Raw genomic sequence first — 24,431 nt, 5'->3', positions numbered from 1 at the left:
AAGCTTGAAAGGATTAGATTTTGGAAGGTCAAGGTTACGGTCAAGCAAAATGTTCAATTCACGTTATCAGCCATAAGTTTGGATGTCATTGTCACGTAGACTTCGAACTTGGCTCATATTTGAATGTGCACAAATCCACGCCAATTAATACATGTTAAGGTCAGTGGTCAAGGTTGAGAAATAAGCTGCTGTGGCAGAGGTCTGCCCAATGAGTCAAACTCTACTCTTACAGAACTGGCCCAATTAACACCGGGAAGAAAAAAATATTTATATTAATGTTAATCAAATGAATGAAATATTAAGACTAAAATTAAATAAATTGAGGTTAAAGTCATATCTATAAAACCTATGTTTCATAAGATAGTTAAAGTCCTAAAAACAGAGAAATTAAGAAAAAACATAAAATAGCACAGAAGAAAAGCTGTGTAATTAAAACTTTCGTATTTTTTAGAAACAATTTAACTTAGACTGAGAGTGATGTTACACATATACGTAAAGAATGTCTATGTTAAGAGGAGTCTTTTTTTTCTTTTCTTTTTTCTATAGATATACAATGTCGACAATGTGACGTTGACCAAACACCTGACATCCAGAAAGGAGATGTCCAAAGTGTTCCAGGAAAGGACCAAATCGGTCAGTGTCGTCAGGAAGAGACAGATATCCCCTCTCGATCTCCTGTACGAGGTCATATCCTCGGTCGGGCCGAACGTCTTTGCCGAGAAGTTGTTGGCGGGCGTTAATTCAACTTATCTTGATGAGGAGGTAAGACGAGCATTTAGTTTTGCGTAAAATAAAGCCGTCTGTGTTTGGGGTTCTGTTAGTGTGAACTTTGTTTGATAATGAAGATGAAGAAAACATTTATTAGTCATTTTCAGTAAAAGTATAATTCTTTTCAAAGTTTCCAGTTTATAAATTTCTTCAGTGATAAGTATATATGTATATATGGTCAGTCTCTAGGACATTGTTCTGCTTGGCAATGTAAGTGTCCCTTGCCTCTGCCATTCATGAGTGGCCTTTGAATCTTTAAACCTTTAGGTTGAGGCGTTCACAATAATAAGTGTCTCCAGGGGTTGAGCGGGAAAATTCAAAATCACAAGAAAAACCCATATGAAAATTGGCAATTTTCAAACACTCATATCTTGGCAATTTATGAATGAACTTTTAAAAGCCTTGGAGATGATATATATTTGAGTGCCCTTTTCAATGTGAAAAGAAGTATGTTTTTCAAAAGATATTAAAACAATAACAAAAAATAGCACTTTGAACTCTGGAGACCAATTAATGTTGTGAATGCCTCAACTGTAATATATTGCGTAACTATTTTTAGATCATATATTTGAATAAAGCAATTTTTAGTATGTCTAGTAAAGCATTTATGTAGACACAGATTTGTACATAAGTTCATACAACATACATTTCTTGTTGATGTTATCAGGCACACACCAAATTCTTCTCTGTCGGGTAGAGCTGAAAAAGTGTATATTCTATAAACGGTGCTTTTATTTGCTTAAAGTTCCGTGTATTGGAATAAAACGCAATATATAAAACACAACTTATAAAACTAGATAGCTTCCAAGAAACTGTAAGTTGAATTTTGTTTAATTTTGAACGTGGGTAGACTTCACCTAACTTGCATGCCTACAATTTTCAGCTGCAAAAGTCAATGAATAATCCTGTTTCATATTGCAAATGTTCTCTTGCTTACTGTATTAAATTATATTGTTTTATTACAGTACGTCATCATGAACTTTTGATACAATTTATAAGATTTATTGATTTTAGTTGGATTTGTGTTTGTATCTGAATTTTTGTAAATTAAGGACCTTCTAAATGCAAAAATGAGAATTGAACCTCCCTCTACACATAATTCTCATTCATAAATTCCGTTCTTGAATACATTTATTTTCTTGGAACGACCTAATATATGCAAAAATTAGAATTAAACCTCCCTCTACACACAATTCTTATTCGTGAATTCCGTTCTCAAATGCGTTTATTTTCTTGCAACGACCTCCTATATGCAAAAAGGAGAATTGAACCTCCCTCCACACATAATTCTCATTCATAGATTCTGTTCTCAAATACGTTTATTTTCTTGTAAGGACCTTCTATATGCAAAGATAAGAATTAAACCTCCCTCTACACACAATTCTCATTCGTAAATTCCATTCTCAAATGCGTTTATTTCCTTGGAACAACCCTCTATATGCAAAGATGAGAATTAAACCTCCCTCTACACACAATTCTCATTCATAAATTCCGTTCTTAAATACGTTTATTTTCATGCAACGTCGAAAGATCGACCGCCTAAGGATGGAAGGTCTCTTGACTTCAGAACGTCTGCTGCCGATCATGGACAGCATGAACGACGCCGTGGCCACTCTTTCGAAGCTCGGTGAGCTGGAAGCTGTGGTTGACCTTAGCAAGGTAAAGTACAGTATACACTTATAAGGTATTTGTAATTTGAGAAACAGGAGGATCAACGGAAGTAAGACTAAAGGTTAATTAGATATGCCAAGATGAAGTAGGGTCAAGATTCAACTTAGTTGATGTGAAATACCTGAACTGGGTTACCGTAATAGCGGTAGAAGGGTTTGCATGTCATTATGATTAGCAAAACTGCACTAGTCAGGGACGTACTAGGTTGGTTTACTGTGAGCAATCAGATGAAAATCTCTCATGCCCTGTCTCCACTGGCCAACGTGTTGATGAAAAATGGCCAAACACCAGACAGGAATTAACACATCTAAGGCCTTCGTCCTTCAGTTGACTGGAAATGGCTGCATTTGTCTTTGTATATCATACATTAATGTATTACCAATGCTTCTTTTTAAACATAAGACTTACCCAGTAGTTATATATATAGCTTACGTCCCTGACATCAGCTATATATATAACTACTGGGTAAGTATGTTCAAAAATTTATTTGATAATGAAAATACCATTTTAAGTATATTATTTGATGATTGTATTATTCATACAGTAGTTGAAACTATAAATATAAGTGTTACCTAATTACCAATAATCATATTTCATTTTTGCTTCACATTATAGTTGTGAATATAAGTAATAACTAATCACTAATATTTTCTCTTTTCTCTATTCACATAGATCATCACAGGAGAAGTCGATCCAGTGTCCTTCTTATCGGGAGCTGTCCAGCTGATGCAGATTAAGCTATGGAATGATCTGGCTCTAAGGTATAAAAACTTATTAGTTCGTAGTTTCAGAAAAACTATAAGATAAAGTATCATTGATAGTGTTATCTCTTATTTCTTCATGAATATTCGTAGTGGTAATGAAGTTACCTTTATATATAAGAATATTTTAAAGTAATAAAATGCTGTGGTGGCCCGAGTGTCAACGTCCCTGGCTGGTAATCGCCAGACCGGAGTCTTTAGTTAGTTCCTTTGGACGCTGCAACATCACCATCCTTTTGAGCTAAGGATGGGGTGTTTCAGGGAGCCTATAGTTCTATATGCTGAGTCATCAGCAGCCATTGCCTGGCCCTCCTTGGTCCTAGCGGGGGTGGAGATGGGGCTTTGGCGTTAATCATATGTAATATGGTCAGTCTCTAAGGCATTGTCCTGCTTGATAGGGCAATGTCACTGTCCCTTGCCTCTTCCATTCATGAGCGGTATTTAAACCTTTAAATAGATAAATAGGAATAGTTATTTCTTCCTTACTTTTGAACATGAAGTTTTTTACTTTGTAAAAAATTGGGTTTTAGAGTATATAGATTTTAGAGGAACTTGTTTGATATTAAAGTTAGGGAAAAGATATAGGAAGGTCTCTATAGCAATTTGATTTTCATGCTATCCTTGCGAATAGGCGGAGGAAAAATATCAGGGAAGTACGGATGTAGGAGCAAAGTTTTGGATGAGAAAATGAGTTGGAAGTGGAAGTTATAACAAGTTGAGATGATGAAGAGGCACTCCAGAGACAGGAGTTTGTGAGAGGAGAATGGTTAATAGTGACTGATAGTGAGGGACAAAATCTTTATAAATGAATATTATTTAGACATATCAAACTATGCTTACCATATTTTTTACCGTAATAAAGACTTATGATATTAATGATGCCAGGATTTACAAATATTGACTGCAAGTTATACTTTTTGTATACTATTTTTTATTCACAACTTAAATATATTTCTTTTCTCAACAGCTTCTTACAGATAGTGAACACCTCTATTCCGCTCATATCAGGGTCCGAACTAGAGGAAGATCTCATTCAGGTGGTTGAAGGAATCAACAGTCTTCAGAATGCCATCAATTTGGCAGTCCTTGATTTCACAAGTAATGTGCTAATTTTTTATGAGTGAATCGATAAGAAAGCAGCTTGAGTTTATAAAAGAATCAATAGAGCCTTGCTAACTATATAGCTTTCACTGGAATCTCTTTGCCATGTTCTTAAGATTGCTTAGAATAACCTAGTATTTTAAGAAAGTATATCATTAGTTTTGTTAATAATGAGTGAAAAAATAGAAACTGTTCACATAAGGGTTTTCGTGAGTAAGGTTAGCTGAGAAAGAATACGATCAAATAAACATGCAGTTGCCTGAGAAGTGTAAATTATTTTTCCAAAAGGGGAGGAATAAGTCTCCTGCTTACCATTCAAAAGGCTATTTGTTTTGAAGTAAGTTTCCTCAACCTAACATGCCCACATATGATACAGAACTTGGTTACAAAGTCAGTAAAGAAGTAAAGCTTCATCAACATACAAATGAATAATATGATTAGCAAGTCATGAGTGAGTGTTGCTCTTTAGTTATAGGGACAGAGAACAGCTTATGATATTTTCAGGTCACCTATATAAAAACATGTGAATCCAACCTTTTGAGTTTCTAATCCCCTTTTCAGTCCCAACAACTTCGCTTATATTTAACTGGACGGACATGGAGACGTACTTGAAGAATTCGCTCCAAATGGACCCCAGCGTAATTGATGCTCTCAGCGGCACCGAGCTTAACATCATGGAGGTGAGGATGAGAGATATAAAGAGAATACAGTAATTGGAGGTGAGAAAGATAGAGGTGGAGAGAATGATTGGAGGTGAGAAAGAGAGAGGTGGAGAGAATAATTGGAAGTGAGAAAGAGAGAGGTGGAGAGAATGATTGGAGGTGAGGAAGAAAGAGGTGTAGAGAATGTATTGGAGGTGAGAAAGCATTGCTTACTGGATCTAACTTGCTGGTAAGCTACACTTCAGAGCTCCATTCTATAGAATGTAGAGAAGCATCTCCCGCATTGTCCATAAATAAGGGGGAAGGATGATGGAATATATACCAACCCATTGATCATCATACACTAGGTATATCATTCTGGTCTGCTATCCCCTTCGGGGGGAAGGGACTCCTCCTTTGACCATGTACCAATCTTCTTGGACAGGCCAGGCCCTATCAGCCAATTCATACCTATGATAAAGAGGTAGAAGATTGCTGGAGTTATCTCGGTTGCTCCTGTAAGGGACCAAGCTGATTGATCTTTCCAGGGAAGAAGAACTAACCAGTCTCAGTTTTAGGGGTTCACATCTGACCCACCAATCAGTGAGTCCCCCTATTTTAAAAGGTTTATATATACACATAGGAACAAATGAAAGGTTTTTAAAAGAACAGGTAATTCATGTTCTTAGCTAAAAAAAACCAGAGTTCTTTAAAGTTAAACCTCCCACGTGAAGATATGGTCCCTACTTTAAAAGTCTTAAGTTTGTAATGCTATGAAGAATGCAAGTGACTTATAAAAAGGTTCGTCAATTTACTAATGCTTCTTAATTTACGAGATCTGATTATTATGTTACATATTTTTTTTTATTAGATATCCCCAGTACTTTGGGATCTAGGAAAGCAAAAGGGAAAGGAAATTTGGAGTAAAAACACAGAAGAATAAAATCTTTTAATAGATTTTAAGATAAGAATAGACACAGTAGTTATATTTAGAAAAAAAAAAAAAAAACATTCAGTAAGTATTTGATGCCTCAACAAAAACCCGATCTGTTTCCGTGAAAATAAAGCTTAGAGTTACGAAATTGATACCAAATTTAGGAGTTGTAATATCTTTTCACTATTTTATTCCAGGTTCTGTCGCTTCAAGATGTAACTCTTGAGGAGGTAATCTGTGGCGGGAGGAAAATGGAAAACATCGTCAGTCTTCCTGCCCGCACGAACGTCACCTTGGCGGACGTCAGTAGTTCTCTCTGCAATGCTTCGGATGCCGAGGGTTTGGTCTCTGTGTTCCTCCAGCATCTCGATATTGGACCCTTAATAGCGACTGTAAGTATGAGTTATATAGTTAAGTTATTGTTTTTTTAAATGAAGATTTAAAAGAAATTTTCAGTCTCATACAACCCCATATATTGACTACCAATGCTTCAAATATCTCGTAAGCACAATCATGCTTCCTTGATATGAAGGTACTTTTATTCCAATACTTGTACTCATCTATATCTCCTACTACCAACAACTGGTTATACACTCTTTTTAACCTGCAAATTATCTTCCATTTTCTCCACAGCAACAAATCCATTTGAAAGCAATGATTTATCTTTACGTTATAGATAGATTTATTGTGACTTGTTATCTCCACCTTTCTCCATTTTTCACAATTTCATCCATCTCACCCAACTTATAAAGGTGCAGTATTATCCAAACAATCATATTCCTTCCATTTGTATTCAACATTTCAACTCGCTTCCTTCAAGATGAGTTGACACAATAGTCCCTCTATACGTTTCAACTTTAACTTCTGTAGATATGCCTCTTCTCCAAATCATTTGTAAACACACATATACCTTCCTTGCTTGACGTAAAGAGTGACTCGTCTTTTAAAACATCTTGTGCTGCCTCAGTTACTAACCAGTAGTCCTCTTTACATCTTCGACAGCTTCTTTCCACAGGGAAATATGACATTCATTAACCACTTCATACAGTATTGCATCATTCAAATCTATAATGCTTATGTTCACTGCATTTAATAACTCTTTAAGATACTTTACGTATTGACAAATAGCATCTTTTGATTTATATCCTTTCACGTCAAGATTTACCTCCTCGTCAACTTTTTTCTCTGAGTTTTCTTCTTCAAGTAACAGTTACTTTTTAAACCAAAATTATTTGTTCTGATTCAAGCTTAAATCTTTTATGTAGTTTATCTCCGTTACCTGACTCGTCCTGTTGCATTCAGTACATATTTTTGTTGTAAAGTAGACCACAAAGCAATTGTGATATGGATGTTTGGGGACTGGTGGATGAAGATGCAAGGAATAGAAATAGATGAAAGAAGATTTGAGTGGCCGACTCTGCTATACCGTACAGTGGAACTAATATGATCGAGAGGAGAAGATTGATGAGTGTAAAAACTTCAAGCCTATCCCAAAATTAACAAATACATTTTTATCATTGCAGTTAACAAGATTTGGAATTAACACTACTCTGTCTTCGTACGGAATGACCTTGAACCAAGTCATCAATGACATTATTCTCCTGGAGCAGTCTGCTTCTACTATACCCGAGCTAGTAGACACAATGAAGGTTATATGGGGTGGTCTTCGGTCATCAGAATATTCTCAAGCGCAGGAATTGAAAGAATCACCCTTAGAGGAGTTTTCTTGTGAGTTTTTTTAGTTTATCTTGTTGGCCAATAATAATGAAATTGTAAAACATACTATAGATATGAGTAACAGGACAGAATAAGAAAAATTTCTTTATTTGTACAATTAACAATCAACTTTTCATAAATATCTTTACCCCTTAGCCCCGAGTTTCCTCCAGCGAGCCGGCAAATTCCTGTGCGGCGAAAGTTTGCGTCTCGTTCCCGATTCGATGGGTCTCCTGTCTATGGCCGCGAAGAAGGAAGCAACTTTGGCTTCTCGCGGAGGTAAGTGGGTTCCGACCCTTCGGATTGGAGCTTTGGCATTTTAAAAAAGGAATCTTTATATGAGCTTCGATACCAGTGATTTAAAAACAATTTTTACATTTTGACACTTTCAGAAATATCCCTAACAGGTCCAAACGTAATATTTGATTTATAGTAATCCCTCCCATATGTGCACTAATAGCTCCTGAGGGGATGTGAGTAATGACAAAGTAGGGACTGGAGTGAATAACTAGCTTAGATTACCCCCCTAAATTGTGGCCTGACATTGTCTATCCTATGCAGACGTAGGGTAGACATAGAATAGTCAATACTAATGCTGAAAATCCAAAGAATAAGTATTTATCATTCAAGTGTGTGTAGATTTAAAACAAAAGACTGGGAATTTGATTGTTGATTTTAGTAGAGTTTATATTAGCACTTTCCATAGGACAACCCTTTTTCCCCCCAAAGAAATAAGTATTTATCATTCAAGTGTGTGTAGATTTAAAAACAAAAGACTGGGAATTTGAGTGTTGATCTGTAGTAGGTCTGTTTATATTAACACTTTCCTTGGACAACCCTTTTTCCCTTTTTTTACCTGAAAATATATTCTTTTGCAGGTAACCTCGGCTTTTGTGAAACTATAGACAGTATACAGTAGTTAATATTAATGCTAAGAATCCAAAGAAATAAGTATTTATCATTCAAGTGTGTGTAAATTTAAAAACAAAAGACTGGGAATTTTATTTCTTATTTTTAGTAGCTCTACTTATATTGGACTTCTCCTTGGACAACCCTTTTTCCCCCTTTATACCTGAAAACATTTTCTCTCGCAGGTAACCTCGGCTTTTGTGAAACTATAGAAAAGGAAATCAAAGCGCTTCCTGGGGGTCAGATTCTCTTGTACTTCATCAAACCACTGATTCAAGGCAAAATATTTTACACCCCACAGAACCCTATCACGGAAGAAATCATCCGACAGGTGAGTTCTGTTGTTATTATTATTATTATTATTATTATTATTATTATTATTATTATTATTATTATTATTATTGTGGTGGATAATGTGGGAGGGTGGGCTGTGGCACCCTAGCAGTACCAGCTGAACTCGGTTGAGTCCCTTGTTAGGCTGGAGGAACGTAGAGAGTAGAGGTCCCCTTTTTGTTTTTGTTTCATTTGTTGATGTCGGCTACCCCCCAAAATTGGGGGATTGCCTTGGTATATGTATGTATGTATTATTATTATTATTATTATTTGCTAAGCTACAATCCCAGTGGGAAAAGCAGGATGCTATAAGCCCAAGGGCTCCAACAAGGGAAAATAGCCCATTCAGGAAGGAAAATAAGGATGCAAATAAACTACAATAGAAATAATGAACTATTAATTGAAATATTTCAATAACAGTAATAGCATTAAGTTAGATCTTTCATATATAAACTATATAAACTTCAGAAAAACAAGCTGAAGAGAAATAAGATAGAATAGCGAGAGAACTCTAACCCTATTGATGAAAGCTTATAAAGTTAATCTACCAAGTTTAAGCGACTGCATTTCATCTTCAGGCGAATGAAACTTTCAAGACCGCGGATGTCCAACGACAAGCGATGCACTCCCTCGAGGAACTGGCCCACAAATTGACGTCTTCCGAAGGCCAGTCTGATTTACTGGTAAGGAAATTATTTCTTAGCATATAGTATAGAGTTTTGATAAGGACTTTTCATCCGATCATTTATTGAATAACTTTCATGAGCCTAATTTTTTATAATTTTTCATGTCTCAGTGTTCTTATCTTCTCTTGCCTAATTTTTTATAATTTTTCATTGTCTTCTTAACTTCTCTTGACTAATTTTTCATAATTTTTCATGTCTCAGTCTTCTTGATCTTCTTCTGCTGTTGATTCTTACTTGTGTGTCTTCTGTAGTATTAAATTCTCTTTCATTCAAGTCATCCCCATGGAGAAATTCATATCGGTAATTTTCAATGTCTTTCTTTACATCAAAACATGGTTGAAATTTGTATATGTTTTCAGTAGTTTTACTGAACTAATTGAATCAAGCTATATATTTCAAATCATTGTAATTATCTTTGAGATTAGCTCATAGTTATGTTTTTTCATTCCTTTTATGTAGATATTTATTAAAAAATTTGCTAAGTTTTACATTTTATTTTATTGAACAAATTTGTAAAATTATTAACAGTATATGTATTCCAGTTTGGTCGAGTCACATATAATTGTTTTTTCTTTAAATGATGTTAACAAAATTCATGTTTTCATTCCAGAAAAATGTTCTTACTTCATTTCCTGTTAGGGGTAAAATTACTCAAATTTCAGTAATTTTATATGAACTTTTTTTTTTTCAGAGGTTAGAAAATGCTTTTAAAACACCGTGGCTTAAGGAGATGATGCTCAAGATGTTTCCTAAAGACAAGTATACTGTTTTCTCAGAAGATATCATCGAGTTAGCCCCGAGACTTCACGAACTGGGAAACCTAACGCAGGTTCGTTCACAAGCGTTTCCCTTGTCTTTTTTCTTTTAGTGATGTTGACCCTAACAGCCATTCATATGCCAGAAAGGGAAGTCTAATTATAAAAGTATTATGTAAGCAAATATTTACCTATAAAGGCTTATATTTTTCAAAGCGGATAGATTCTGTAAATGGGAGACGTTTGTTGATACTCGCGTAACAAACGTCTTCCAACTAAGGTGTCCCAAAACTTCACTACCAACTGATTGATATGTGCTTTTAATACCACACCATTCTTCATTAATAGCCTGCTTTTTATCTCAAAGTCTTTAAGACTCCAAAGCGATTCCTTCATTCAGTTGTAAATGTTTCTCTGTGCTCATCTTGTAGAAGTTTAGTTGTATCAAACCTAGGTATTCTATCTACATTTCTGTTGGGTGTTTTAGTTCACCAAATTTTTAACTGGGCTCCACGAGGAACAAGAAGAGGTGGAAGACCTAAGCCTACATGGATAAGGACTATGAAGTATGAAGTAGAAGATGAATGGAGAAGTAGTTTTATTGTTTGCTTTTTCATCATATTCATCTGACTGATCAACATCACCTTGATTCACCTTCTCAATCGTTGCAGGAACTAACGGAGGCCTTATCTCTAGGAGTCAAGCTGATGTCGTGCTTGAATTTCCACCGCTTCATCGCCGTTGACAACGAGGAGGAGATGTTGGTGAGAGCCGAGGAAGCTGTAAATGTCAACGAGTTCCTTGCGGGTAGGATGATGCTGTGTTAACTGTTACTCTGTCTTTCCTTCTGTGTTTATTTTCTCTTCTTCCACAGAATGACGACTTCCTTCGTACGCTTGTGAGGTTGATGTTATAAAAAAAAATAAAGAACGAATTACCCGATATCATGTTTCTTTTCTTAAGGTTTGACATCTGATGAATTCTACCCTCTTTTCTATCTTATTCACTTTCTTCTCCTAATTATCATTATCCATCCCAGCGACTAATGTGGAATTACTCTCGTTATTTAACCAAACCCTTAGCAATCTCAGTTTACAGTAATTTTAAAGGTTGTGGCCACCATAGATATCAAATTATTTAATTTCAATGCCATGCAATATTGAATAGCAGTATATTTTAGTAAGTCACCTTTGAAATCTATACATTAAAGGACAATTCTCCCCTGAAACAAATTACCAATTGAATATCAAGTATTACTATTTCTTTGTAGCTATAGTTGCCTAGATAAACACAACCCTCTAATGACGACATAGCCAATCATGTTTCCCACGTTAACGGCGGTTACAAATTTGAAAGGATTGTGACTGCTGCTAACATGGGAAACAACGTGATTAGTTATGACAAAAAGGGGATACGGCTTATTTCGCCTGGAATCTTTGCGGCAACTTTTTATGTTGACCAGGCTGACATGAGTCATTTTATAGTTTATATATGACATATCTGTTTTTGATGTTGTTAATAGTTTATATAGGACATTTCTGTTTTGATGTTGTTACTGTTTTTTAGAATGATTTATTGTTAATTTATTCTCATCATTTATTTATTTCCTTATTTCCGTTCCTCACTGAGCTATTTTTCCCTGTTGGAGCCCTTGGGCTTATAGCATCTTGCTTTTCCAACTAGGGTTGTAGCTTGGCTAGTAATAATAATGATAATAGTACAGTAATGGGATATACTCCAATTCACCATTAAGACATCATTCTCTTTCACTTTATTTAAACCTTCTTCCCCTCCCTCTCCTAGATGTTCAGTCATCTTATATTTCTGATCTTCACCGCATTTAACAATTACGAACATTTCCCATAACCCACCTCTCTTTCAGGCATCGTCTTCGAAGGTGTCGACGGAGCAGGAGGTTCTGACTCGCCATTGCCCAGAGAGATTGCCTATTCTATAAGGGTGGATTACGAAAAGACGCCGACGACGTTTATTTTAGGGCCTAAGTGAGTGTTAACCTACCTAGCTTTGCTTTGGAGATATCATCCTTTTTAGTATATGAAAGGGACTTTGCAATGCTGATGATGAAATTGGCTTTTTATATGTTGTTTAGAAGGATTATTTCTCTTAGATTTTGTTAATGTTCTCACAAGAATGGTTAAGACATAGGTTTAGAAAAGAGCTAACTGTTGAAGTATTATGATCTGTGAGAAATCTCCAAAAGACTGCTGTCTGAACAAGTTAGTTTAGTTCAAATAGTTTTACACAAACCAGATGTTATATTAGGTTCTTGTGATTGGAAAGCAATGGGTTAGTTCAAGTACCGTATGTACAATGTAAAAAGTTTTGAGAGGGAGTTTTTGAAGAAGGGTGATCTGGAAAGTGACGGACATTTGCATGATTTCAGAATGTGGCGACCCGGCCCGTATACTAACATGGTCGTGCAAATGAAGTATCACCAGGGATTCCTCCTCCTACAGCAGATGATCGATCAAGCCATCATTGAGCTGCACTACAATAAAAGTAAAATGCAGAAACTGAAGACTCTGAAGTTTAGTGGGAAACGTTTTTCGACAAATCTGCAAAACGTCGGATCCCGCCGTCGTCCGAAGAGGGCTGTCGCTGTGCCCTCGGGTTTCAACTTGAGCCAGAGCGAAGAAGCAGAGATGATACTTAATGTACCTGTTTATACCAAGCAAGAACCATATCCATGTTATGAGAAGGATGAGTAAGAGACACTGCATTTATTGAAGTTGTAATTGATAATAATATTTATTATTATTATTATTATTATTATTATTATTATTATTAATGCTAAGCTACAACCCTAGTTGGAAAAGCAGGATATTAAAAATCCAAGAGCTCCAACGGAAAAATAGTTCAGTGAGGAAAGGAAATAAATAAATAAATAAACTACTTAGAGATATAATGGACAATTAAAATAACATTTTAAGAGCATAAGGACTTGAAATAAATCTTTCATAAATAAACCATGAAAAGAGACATGTCAGCCTGTTCAACATAAAACATTCGCTGCAAGATTTAACTTTTGAAGTTCCACCGGTAATTAATTCTATTACAGTAGTTAACATTGAAATTTCATCCTAAATTTACGTATAGGATGATACTGTATTCTGGTTTTTAAACATAAAAAGATAATTATATTTCTTGTATTATCAATGAATAATATAATCTATATTCATTTGATTTTTTCTGTATCCCAGATTCATGGCCATGGTAAATGACTCGCCAGTTATCAGTCTTATTCTTTCATTCGTGGCATTCACCCTCCTGATTGTGTTCATCATTCAACACTTGGTTCAAGAGCGAAAGTCCAGAAACAAGCAGGTAAGTCTCTTTGTCGATGGTCCCAGTGTTTTGCCTCTATTCTAAGACTTACAATCAATCCCAACTAGCAAGCTTTTAACAATCTCTGTCCTTGTCCATTGGTTCAGAGCATCTTGTCCCTCTGCCGTAGCTGATTTGATTTTATCATTTGTTAATTTTTTAGATTTTATTTTTTCCGTTAATGATAAATTTTGCCTCTTCTTATTAGAATCAATCCGAACCTGAAAGCTTTTTAACTATCTTTGTCAATTGGTTTATTGTATCTTGTCCCTCAGCTGCTGCCGATGTAATTTTGTCAAATTTCGTAATTTTTTCAATTTTATTTTTTCCGTTAATGATAAATTTTGGCTCCTATCCCTTCATCATTCATGGAAACCTCGGACTGTTTTAAAAATAGAGGTAAAATTTTTATGGAAAGATTATGTTTCAAGTATTGGAGGAATTTCTAGACAAGAAAGTAATGAGACTCCAAATATTGTATAATATGATCTAAAGAATTTTTTTTTAGGAATAAAAAAAGACTACTTTAATATAAATGTCACAAGCTCTTTTTACATTCAGAAAATTTTAAGCTGTTGTACCATATATTATAGTTACCAAGTTCCTCTTCTATAAAAGTACGTACTTTAAAGTTTCTTCAGTATAAAAGTACAGTATGTACTTTTTGAATGTCTGCTCTATTAAAGTATGTACATTTTGAGTTTCTGCCTTCTACAAGTACGTGTATTTTAACTTTGTACTCTATGAAGGTACGTACATTTTGAGTTTCTTCCTTCTACTGTACGTGTATTTTAACTTTGTACCCTATGAAGGTACGTACATTTTGAGTTTCTGCCTTATAAAAGTACAGTACGGGCATTTTAAGTTTGTACTCTATAAATGTACGTACATTTTGGGTTACCTCTCTATAAAAGTACATACATTTTACGTTTCCACTCCTTAAAAGTACGCACAATTTAAATTTCTGCTCTATAAAAGTACGTACATTTTAAGATTCTGCCTTATAAAAGTACGTTCATTTTAAGTTTGCACACTATTAAAGTACATGTTTTAAGGATTTTGTAGCACTTATTTTTTTAATCCGAAGCTCCAGGAAGTCATGGGCCTGAAGGTTTGGCTCGATCACTTCGTATGGTTTCTCTTCGCTTCGGCTCTGCTGCTCCTTGTTCTCCTGATGCTGTCCCTCATCACGAAGTTTGGCGGCATACAACCGAAAGTGAATTTCTGGGTCTTCTTCATTTTTCTTTACTGCTATGGAATCAGCCTTGTATCAATGTGGTATGTAATAATTTTTTTTAATATACTCGTAATATCGTTTAATATGTTCTTCAACATATCATTATTATTATTACTAATGTATGTGGCATGTCAAAAATGATAGCTAAATATTTAGATAAATATATATTCACATGCACACACACTCTCTCACCTGGGTATGACTAATCCCTCTCCCCCCTCCCTGACCCAAGGGATGGGGAGAGCTGAGCTTGACTGCAAAGATAATATATATATATATATATATATATATATATATATATATATATATATATATATATATATATATATATATGTGTGTGTGTGTGTGTGTAACCAGATATTTGCTTTTTGTTAAATAAGGGAGATTAGTAATTTTATTGATATCCTTGCCGTGGTTATGTCAGACTTGAGAATATTAGGTTAGCAAATCTTTCATATATAAACTGTAAAAAACTTAAAAAAAAAAAAAAGGAAGAGAAATAAATAGAATAGTTTGCCCCAGTGTACCCTCAAACAACAATGATACTATATGAACTGATTTTCAGGTTTTTAGTATACAGTGAACCCTCGTTTATCGCGGTAGATAGGTTCCAGACGCGGCCGCGATAGGTGAAAATCCGCGAAGTAGTGACACCATATTTACCTATTTATTCAACATGTATATTCAGACTTTTAAAACCTTCCCTTGTACGTAGTACTGTTAACAAACTACCCTTTAATGTACAGAACACTTAATGCATGTACTACAGTACCCTAAACTAAAACAGGCACAACTATTAAAGGCAATTTTATATCATGCGTTTCCTAAACACGCTAAAAAGCACGTTAAAAAATGGCAACCAATGCTTTGTTTACATTTATCTCTGATCATAATGAAGAAACAAACTGGAGGTAGAGCTTTGCTTATTACCCAGACATATTTCCCATACTATTCCCTTAGAACTACATCACATCTTCCTACTTTAGATATATATATATATATATATATATATATATATATATATATATATATATATATATATATATATATATATATATATATGTATGTATGTATATATATATATATATATATATATATATATATATATATATATATATATATATATATATATATATATATATATATATATATATATATATATATATATATATATATATATATATATATGTATACACATATACATACCTACATATATACATACATACATATATACATAAATACATGCATACATATATATATATATATATATATATATATATATATATATATATATATATATATATATATATATATATATGTTACTGTATATATATGGGTTATGGAAAAAATCCGCGAAGTGGTGAATCCGCGATGGTCGAACCGCGAAGTAGCGAGGGTTCACTGTATTGATAGATAAATATAACAGCTAGACATACCCAATTATTTTCCGAGGCCTTGAAATTTCCCGAGGAACTCTTGCGTACTTATTTAACTTTTCATCAACAGTTACTTGGTATCCTGCACGGTGAAAGGACCCGTCATGGCTGTGTTTATCGGAGTCATGAGTTTGCTCGTCTTCAATGTTCCGTTCATCACCGTCTCCGTTTTGCACGTCAACGTACCACTCTTTGGAATCATCCTGTCGGTAAGCATTCCAGCCGTGCGGTACGCACTTGCGTGTAGCGCACGTCTCTATATTTAGCGTGAAATTGTATATGTATCTAATTTCTTACAATAATGGGAATAGTACCATCAATATTGCAGTCATACAGTGTATTTTTGCATATACAGTATTTGTATCAGAATTTTTTGTCTGCATGTGAATTACTTATGTTATGTACATTTTTCAGTCCTTAAAATAATAGAAATAATGATTGCAGAACCTTTATTTTATCTTAGAATTTTTTAAAAATATATTTCATCATCATCATCATCATCTCCTCCTACGCCTTTTGATGCAAAGGGCCTCAGTTAGATTTCGCCGGTCGTCTCTATCTTGAGCTTTTAATTCAATACTTCTCCATTCATCATCTCCTTCTTTGCATTTCATAGTCCTCAGCCATGTAGGTTTTGGTCTTCCAACTCTTCTAGTGCCTTGTGGAGCCCACCTGAATGTTTGTTGAACTAATCTCTCTTGGGGAGTGGGAAGAGCATGCGCGAAACACCTCCATTTACCCCTCGTCATGATCTCATTCACATATGGCACTCGAGGAATCTCTTCTAGTTTCATTTCTAATCCTGTCCTGCCATTAAACTCCCTATGTATTTATCAAGACAAATTCATCTTACAATAGAACTTTGAAGGAGAACTTTTACTTATAGTTAAGTACAGAGTCAGCCGTAAGTATGTAAGTCCCGGAAATTAAATGAAGAATGGATATATAGTAATAAATGAAGATCTAATCTCTTGTATTAACCTCAAGCATATATTTAAAAGACAGATGAAAAAAGTCAATACATGCTTCTAAATACTAATATGCCCACAGTAAACAATATAAATGAGTATTCATTTGACTCTCCATTTATATTAATTCATCAGGCCACCATATAAAGTCTTAATATGACATTTTATCTTTCTTTAAGATGTATTTGTTGTTTGAATATGCCTGAAGGCAAAACATCCTTTGTCAAAATCTAGGAAAAAAGTTAAATTCTAAACCCTATTTAGTGTCCTTTGTTTTATTGAAGTTTTGAGAAATCTGACCCTTATACTCATTGGCAGTATGGGTTAATATTCCTCTTGCACCTTAATCTTAGCTGACCCTTATTACAGTTTTTTGTTAGTGCTTATTATTAAATTCATTTTAATCTTAGTTAACCTTTATTACCTTTGTTAGTATAAATACTTTCTCAGATATCCTTCCTATTACTGTATCAAGCATTTAAAGGTTTTAAAGGTTTAAAGGTCGCTCATGAATGGCAGAGGCAAGGGACAGTGACATTGCCCTAGCAATCAGGACAATGCCCTAGAGACTGACCATATATTATATGATCAGCGCCCAAGCCTCCTCTCCACCCAAGCTAGGACCAGGGGAGGGCCAGGCAGTGGCTGTTGATGACTCAGCAGATAGACCTATAGGCTCCCCCAAACTCGCCAAGCTTAGCTCACAAGGATGGTAAGGTTCCAGACACTAATGGCACTAACGAGTCTGATCGGGACTCGAACCCCCGACTGGTAAACACCAGGCAGAGACGTTACCAGCCAGGCCACAGCAACCCTAATGCTAGTCTCACGCACCTAAAGTATGACTTATTATCGGATGAATTAATAGATAATAGTTGTCTGCATATAGTCTGGAAATAGCATAGTTCTACAAAACATCAGCTCTTTCTCCATCCTACTCTGATTAAGAATTGAGGTTTGCTCAAAAACCTTGTCTCCTTTCTCATCTCATAAGAATTGAAGATAAGTGGATACTTAACCCTTTTTACCCCCAATCTATTTGGAACTCTCCAACCCTTAACCCCCGGGTGTTTTTTTTTTTTTTTTTTTCAAGCACATTTAGCAATATATTTTTTTTTAAATTGCTCTAACAGCCTTAATTTTTGTCATAGAGAGATCAGGTTGGTCTCATTCTTTTGGAAAATACCTGAAGTTTCTCATGAAGTTATCAAAAATATGCAAAAAAAAATGTATAAAGCTGTTTTTTGCAAGGACGTACCGGTACGTCAATGGGGGTAAAGGGATGAGTTTTGTGAAACGTACCAGTACGTCCTTTGGGGGTTAAAGGGTTAAATACTTTGGCCGTATCTTCACGTCTCTTTCATCCACTTGTATTTCCTTTCAGTGTTTATTGCCGCCCTCGGCCTTCGGATTTGGTTTCCGAATCATCTGCCAGTACGAGCTGCTAGGCATTGGACTCGGTTATGAGAACATTTGGATGCCGCCATTGAAAGGTAAGTACTGTTTGTTCTGTTCTCATAAGTTTTGTTAAATTTGTTCTTTATATTTCCTTCCTCCAAAATGTTATTTATTGATTGATTTACTCTCCATTGTTATATAATGTTAAATGTTTTGTAGAATTTTCATGTATGTAAATAATGAGAGAAAGAAAACGGTGGTAATCCAGGGATGTAAATTACGTCCAATAGTACTGAAGGGAAGAGTATGGTAGACATGAATTACTCCTAATGGTACTCAAAGGGTTAACAATAATGATCGCCATTGAGGTGTGACCTCATACTGTATACCACAATGAGTCGCGAGGCTTCGTACCAACCATTTTATTTCTCATAATTGATCCACGATATGATACAGATTCTCGTGTTTGATGTCTTCCGTAAATTCCCGCGATCTTTAATACCATCATTTGACTGCATGTTAAAAAATAATTATTGCATAGTTGAAGATGAACATTTTATCAACAGAGGGACGATTTCATTAGATTTTTTGTAATTAGTTTTTCTATTTCAGGTACTGAATTGACTCTGGGCCTCACGATGGTGATGCTGATAGCGGATGCCGTTCTGTTTTACATACTAGCGCTTATTTGTACAGCCCTTGCAAATGGTAAGAAAATGAATTAACCATTTCAAATGTTACCCGAGGTACAAAAAGTTGTTAAATATAATCAGTAGAACAACTATAGATACAGTATTTAAGATGGCTATTGTGGTATAACAGAAAGAAAATTATTTTATGGTTTTATTAGAATAAAAGACAATATATGCCCTCTACAGATGGATAAATATTCAATCAATTTTTGGAGTTTGAGGTAAAATAATACATGACAAACTTACCATCTTGTTTATATGAGAATATGAGCTCATTAAAAACTTGTGACAAAACATTCAAAGCAAGATTCATTTTCCCTTTTGGGGCTTTAAGGCTTACAGAATTCTCCTTTAATAACTAGGGTTGCATCTTGGCTTATAATGATAGTAATAATGAATGCAGAATAAATAACTATGATTAATAAAAAAAAAAAATAGCAATGAATTTCATATGGGGCAACACTTTGGATAAATCTCACTAACTGACTGGATACATTTGTTCGTGTGTGAGGGTGTTGCCCTTTTGAAAATAGGTTTCAAGCTTAGATTTGTGTAGGCATTTGGAAAATTATGAATAGGGTCTGAAAAATACTGAAATGATTAGACTAAAAGACATAGTATACAGTTGCTGTGGCCTGATTGGTAACATCTCTGCCTTGTGAGCTAAGGTTGGGGGATTTGGGTGAGCCTATAGGTCTATCTGCTGAGTCATCAGTAGCCACAGCCTGGCCCTCCCTGGTCCTAACTTGGGTGGAGAGGAAGCTGGAGCACTGATCATATAATATATGGTCGGTCTCTACGGCATTGTCCTGATTGCTAGGGCAATGTCACTGTCCCTTGCCTCTGCCATTCATGAGTGGCCTTTAAACCTTTAAACCTTTAAACACCTAAAGTCTGTGAGATTTTTTAGAGAAGGGACGAACTCATTCGAGATTTATTATCAATCCAGTTACTAGTAAATACATGAACTGTGAACCTGGTATCTTTGCGTACACAACTGCTGTGATGGGAAAAATCTTTATATGAATTAGAAATGATTAATATTAGATTTTGTTGATTTGTATTTGTACTGTAAGGACATCATTCCTCCGTCGTCCAGCAATTTCACCGAATTCTCTTATTTTATTTAAATTCTTCTTTCACCACACTGTGGCTAACTGTATATATTTATTCCGCTCCCTCAGAGCTACAATTTCATGTATTTATTATTTCATTACCTATTTCTATTGACTTGTAATTCAAGTATTTGTATGTGTGAAAAAACACATATTTTGGCGTTTAGTTCAAGCCGAATTGGCGCCTGCGCGCATGCTACTTTTCCGTCCGCACCCTGTATTATATTCCCACGTATGTTTGAATAAACTGTCAGTTGTCGTTGGTGATAGCTCGTCTCACTGTCCTTACAGTACTGATATACAAATTATCATTATGGAGAATTGTTTAAGACTTTTTTTCACTACTCCATTTGGTTATCCTAAATTACAGATTAGAAAATAACATAGATTGTCCGTTTCTATGTTTACTGATCTAAATGTGTGTATTTTAAATGCATTTATCTTTATGTTCGTGACAATGTGCATTTACAGTACGTACACTAATTAAACTCTTATTGTATCGTCTAGCTATTCCAGTAATAGTTTGACATTATATGAACCATAAAAGTCCATTATCGTATATTTAGTAATAATGTGTATGTATATACATTGCGTATAGTGATTAAACAGTTATGTATTCCTTTAGCTATGCAATGAATAATTTGGCACTTAACTCTTTTACCCCCAAGCTATTTGGAACTTTCCAACCCTTAACCCCCAGGCGTTTTCTTTTTCAAGCACATTTTGCAATATATTTTTTTTAATAAACTCCTCTAACAGTCTTAATTTTCGTCATAGAGAGGTCAGGTTGGTCTCATTCTTTTGGAAAATGCCTGAAGTTTCTCATAAAGTTTTAAAAAATAGGCCAAAAAAAATGTATATAGCCGTTTTTTTGCAAGGATGTACCGGTACGTCCATGGGGGTAAAGGGATGAGTTTTCTGAAACGTACCAGTACGTCCATTGGGGGTAGAAGGGTTAAGAAACTGCAAAAGCCAATTATGTCATACGTTATTGCTTGGGATTTTAAAACTGTGAAGGCCACTTATCTTATAATTATTAAATATTATTCAGGGCCTTTCCAATACATCTGCACCAAAGGAACATCGGAAATGACGTCCCTTCCGGACTGGCAAGGGTACGGCACATATAAAAGAGGCAACGATTTTACTTTCAACATCTTTCAGGGTACGAGAAATGCGTGTTTGCCGCTATCCCAACCCTACCTTCCTGCATGGATGGTACCGTAGCTGAAATTTTCTAACCTCGGATATGAATTTCTCTAGTCCTTAGGTTGAGTTGACCTGTAGTATTCATCCTGGCCTATACCGACCTGCTTGGACAATTATGTAGTTATTATTACAGCTTTTCTTACTGCAGATATGCCCCATAACAGCTTACTCTTTTTTAATGTGTTTTGAATCATCAAAATTATGATACTTATAGTATTTAGTTTGCCTTTCAGCTTTTCCTGTAGCAGCGGCTTTCCTATCATTTCCTTTACAATTCATGAAAAGAAGTGTATGCATGCATCATTATAAAGTAATTAGCATTTTAAAAACGTGTTACTGTACTGGCATTTTAAAAGTTTAAAATATACATCATAACATATCCTTTTTTAATGTATGCAGATAACTAATTCAGCATGTCTTCGTGGATGTTCATTTTTAACCTTCCAGAGAATGTTCTAGCACTTGATAATGGAGACCCCTACTATAGAGAGCATTAATGTATTTAGAGTTCATTTCTAACCGAATGTTGCATATGCACTAATCTTCCAGCGGTGTGTTGCAACTGTGACCACGGCAACAAAGTTTCCCCGCCCGCCAAAGAGTCCTCGGAGTCGAAGACCCCTAAAAATAGTATGTAAACACTAAGGTTATCGTTAATAGTATAATAGTATGTAGCATTTAATTTGAATTGATTTGACATTGGGTACTTACCTATAGGGTAGTTAGTAAACAGAATTTCCTGATTGAAGAGCTTAGATTAAACTTGAATACCTTGCAAGGTGTGAATGTTAGTGTTTTCTTATGCTGTTAATGCTAATCATATCTATAAACTACTTTTGAGTATCTATTGCATCAGTTTCTTCTAAAATCTTGAGGTTATCTAGTTAGAAATTAAATTAATGTTTTTAAAGTATTGTAGTAGTTTTTTTTCCAATCCATAAAACAATGCTAAACATGACAAGCAAAGTGGTTATCTTACAGCACCGAGTTTATTTGTATCAGATGGTTTCTTTAACGTTTCATCTCTCTCGCAAACCAGAGCCAAACATCCAAGTCCTGGATGTGGACCCTGGACTCAAGCAGAGCCTCCAGAAGGGCCTGAGCATCTTGGGTCTGCGGAGAATCTTCCACCAGAGGGGACGTTCCAAAGTGGCCGTGCAAAACCTAAATCTGGAACTCTACGAGGGTCAGATACTGGCCCTCTTGGGCCATAATGGTGCAGGGAAAACTACTATTATGTGAGTAATGCTGCTTTTAGATCTATTTTAATTTGTAATTGTTCTTGAAATATTTTATTTCAGTTGTTTATTACTTCTCTTGTAGTTTTTTCCTTTATTTCCTTTCCTCACTGGGCTATTTTTTCCTGATGGAGCCCTTGGGCTTATAGCATCCTGCTTTTCCAATCAGGGTTGTAGCTTAGCTAGTAATAATAATAGTCTGTTTAGAATGTTCTGTGTGTCGTCTACTGTTGGTGGCTCATTTCATTATGATATTTTCTAGAGCCAATAGAAATATGAATTCCATTTACGATTAACCAGGAGCTTTCTGTCAATACAGCTGGTAATTTAATCACCCTATTCTGTAAGATTGTCTTTTATCATTCCTCTTTTCATATTACAGTTCGGCCATCACACGGGAGATAGAGACAACGTCTGGCAGCATCCAGGTCTATGGGCACGACATCAGGACTTCGTGGAACAAGGCCCGGTCTTTCATTGGGCTGTGCCCTCAAGAGTCGGTCCTCTTTCCTCTGATGACAGTGCGAGAAACTTTGCTTTATTTCACCATCCTGAAGGGCACACCTCACGAACGGGCCGACGAGGAAGTCAACACGTAAGTGGATGGGGAGAATAGAGCTGTGAGTTGTTAGTTACGGTTAAGAAAGAAAGAGAACTGAGGGTTTTGAGTAAATTCCTTTGATGCGTCTACTGAGAAGAGGTGGAAATTTGGAGTGTAGGATTCTAGAATAAACCAGGGATAATATGAATATAGGAAAGATCTACAGTATAGTGTTGAAGTAATAATCTTGATTTTATAAGCAAGAATTTGCAGTGAGCAGGTGATGAGTTTGTGTGTATAAGTAAAGTGAAAAAAGAATTTTCCTCAAGTGTATATAAAGTCTAGATTGAAAAAATGTCAATCTGGATTAAAGACTGAACAAATGTGTTTGAGATAAGCATGTGATATACCTACACAGCTCATTGCTATCTTAATGAAATTAACAATTAGAAATCATTGAAAAGGCGGACGTATATGCAAGTTTGTTGCTTGAAAAAGAGGTAACAGATGGAAAAGATAATGCTGAGTTAGTTTGTGATTATGAGTTGAAATTGCCGAGACTGGAAAGAGAGTTTGAAATTGTCTAAAACAATACAAAAATGGAAGCGACTGTTAGGAACTCCGAGGTAATAATAATAAATGGTAGTCAGCGAGAGGGTGAATCAATTTCTCATTCTTTTAAGATGTATTTATTTTCCCTTTTAGTAAAATTATCTACAGTTGCACAAGTAATCGGTTTACACAAGTAACATTCGACCATTTTACTTCCCCAGTGTAATGGTGGACATGGGTCTGTTCAACCATCGACAGTATATCGGCCGTCAGTTGTCGGAAGGCATGCGCAGACGCTTGTGTCTGGCTCTCGCCTTTGTGGGTCGCTCCAAACTCATCATTCTCGACGAGCCAACTTCCGGCGTAGACCCCGCTGCCCGTACGGCCATGTGGGAGGTGAGTGGTTTAGCTTCATCCCTCTTTAA

At 35.4% G+C, this 24,431-nt stretch overlaps 1 protein-coding gene across 4 annotated transcripts in view; it reads left to right on the top strand.

Annotated features, from left to right (window-relative positions):
- The window catches only part of LOC137636604 (uncharacterized), a 155,267-nt gene that overhangs the window by 83,942 nt on the left and 46,894 nt on the right, over positions 1-24,431 (top strand). For 2 of the 4 annotated variants that reach the window (XM_068369006.1, XM_068369005.1), the window contains exons 48-71: positions 547-762; positions 2,299-2,427; positions 3,112-3,200; positions 4,168-4,298; positions 4,863-4,981; positions 6,074-6,268; positions 7,400-7,604; positions 7,749-7,871; positions 8,687-8,832; positions 9,413-9,517; positions 10,212-10,349; positions 10,947-11,082; positions 12,158-12,278; positions 12,680-13,000; positions 13,497-13,620; positions 14,708-14,898; positions 16,364-16,502; positions 18,646-18,754; positions 19,272-19,367; positions 21,518-21,631; positions 22,225-22,305; positions 22,715-22,913; positions 23,296-23,508; positions 24,228-24,402. In XM_068369006.1, the coding sequence (XP_068225107.1) occupies positions 547-762; positions 2,299-2,427; positions 3,112-3,200; positions 4,168-4,298; positions 4,863-4,981; positions 6,074-6,268; positions 7,400-7,604; positions 7,749-7,871; positions 8,687-8,832; positions 9,413-9,517; positions 10,212-10,349; positions 10,947-11,082; positions 12,158-12,278; positions 12,680-13,000; positions 13,497-13,620; positions 14,708-14,898; positions 16,364-16,502; positions 18,646-18,754; positions 19,272-19,367; positions 21,518-21,631; positions 22,225-22,305; positions 22,715-22,913; positions 23,296-23,508; positions 24,228-24,402 (3,615 nt within the window). The remainder of the gene's footprint in view (positions 1-546; positions 763-2,298; positions 2,428-3,111; positions 3,201-4,167; positions 4,299-4,862; positions 4,982-6,073; positions 6,269-7,399; positions 7,605-7,748; positions 7,872-8,686; positions 8,833-9,412; positions 9,518-10,211; positions 10,350-10,946; positions 11,083-12,157; positions 12,279-12,679; positions 13,001-13,496; positions 13,621-14,707; positions 14,899-16,363; positions 16,503-18,645; positions 18,755-19,271; positions 19,368-21,517; positions 21,632-22,224; positions 22,306-22,714; positions 22,914-23,295; positions 23,509-24,227; positions 24,403-24,431) is intronic. The other 2 variants (XM_068369008.1, XM_068369007.1) reach the window with 2 other exon arrangements.

Source organism: Palaemon carinicauda, unplaced genomic scaffold (assembly GCF_036898095.1).
Source record: "Palaemon carinicauda isolate YSFRI2023 unplaced genomic scaffold, ASM3689809v2 scaffold34, whole genome shotgun sequence".
NCBI classification, from domain to species: domain Eukaryota; kingdom Metazoa; phylum Arthropoda; class Malacostraca; order Decapoda; family Palaemonidae; genus Palaemon; species Palaemon carinicauda.
This window is presented reverse-complemented; position numbering and strand designations above follow the sequence as displayed.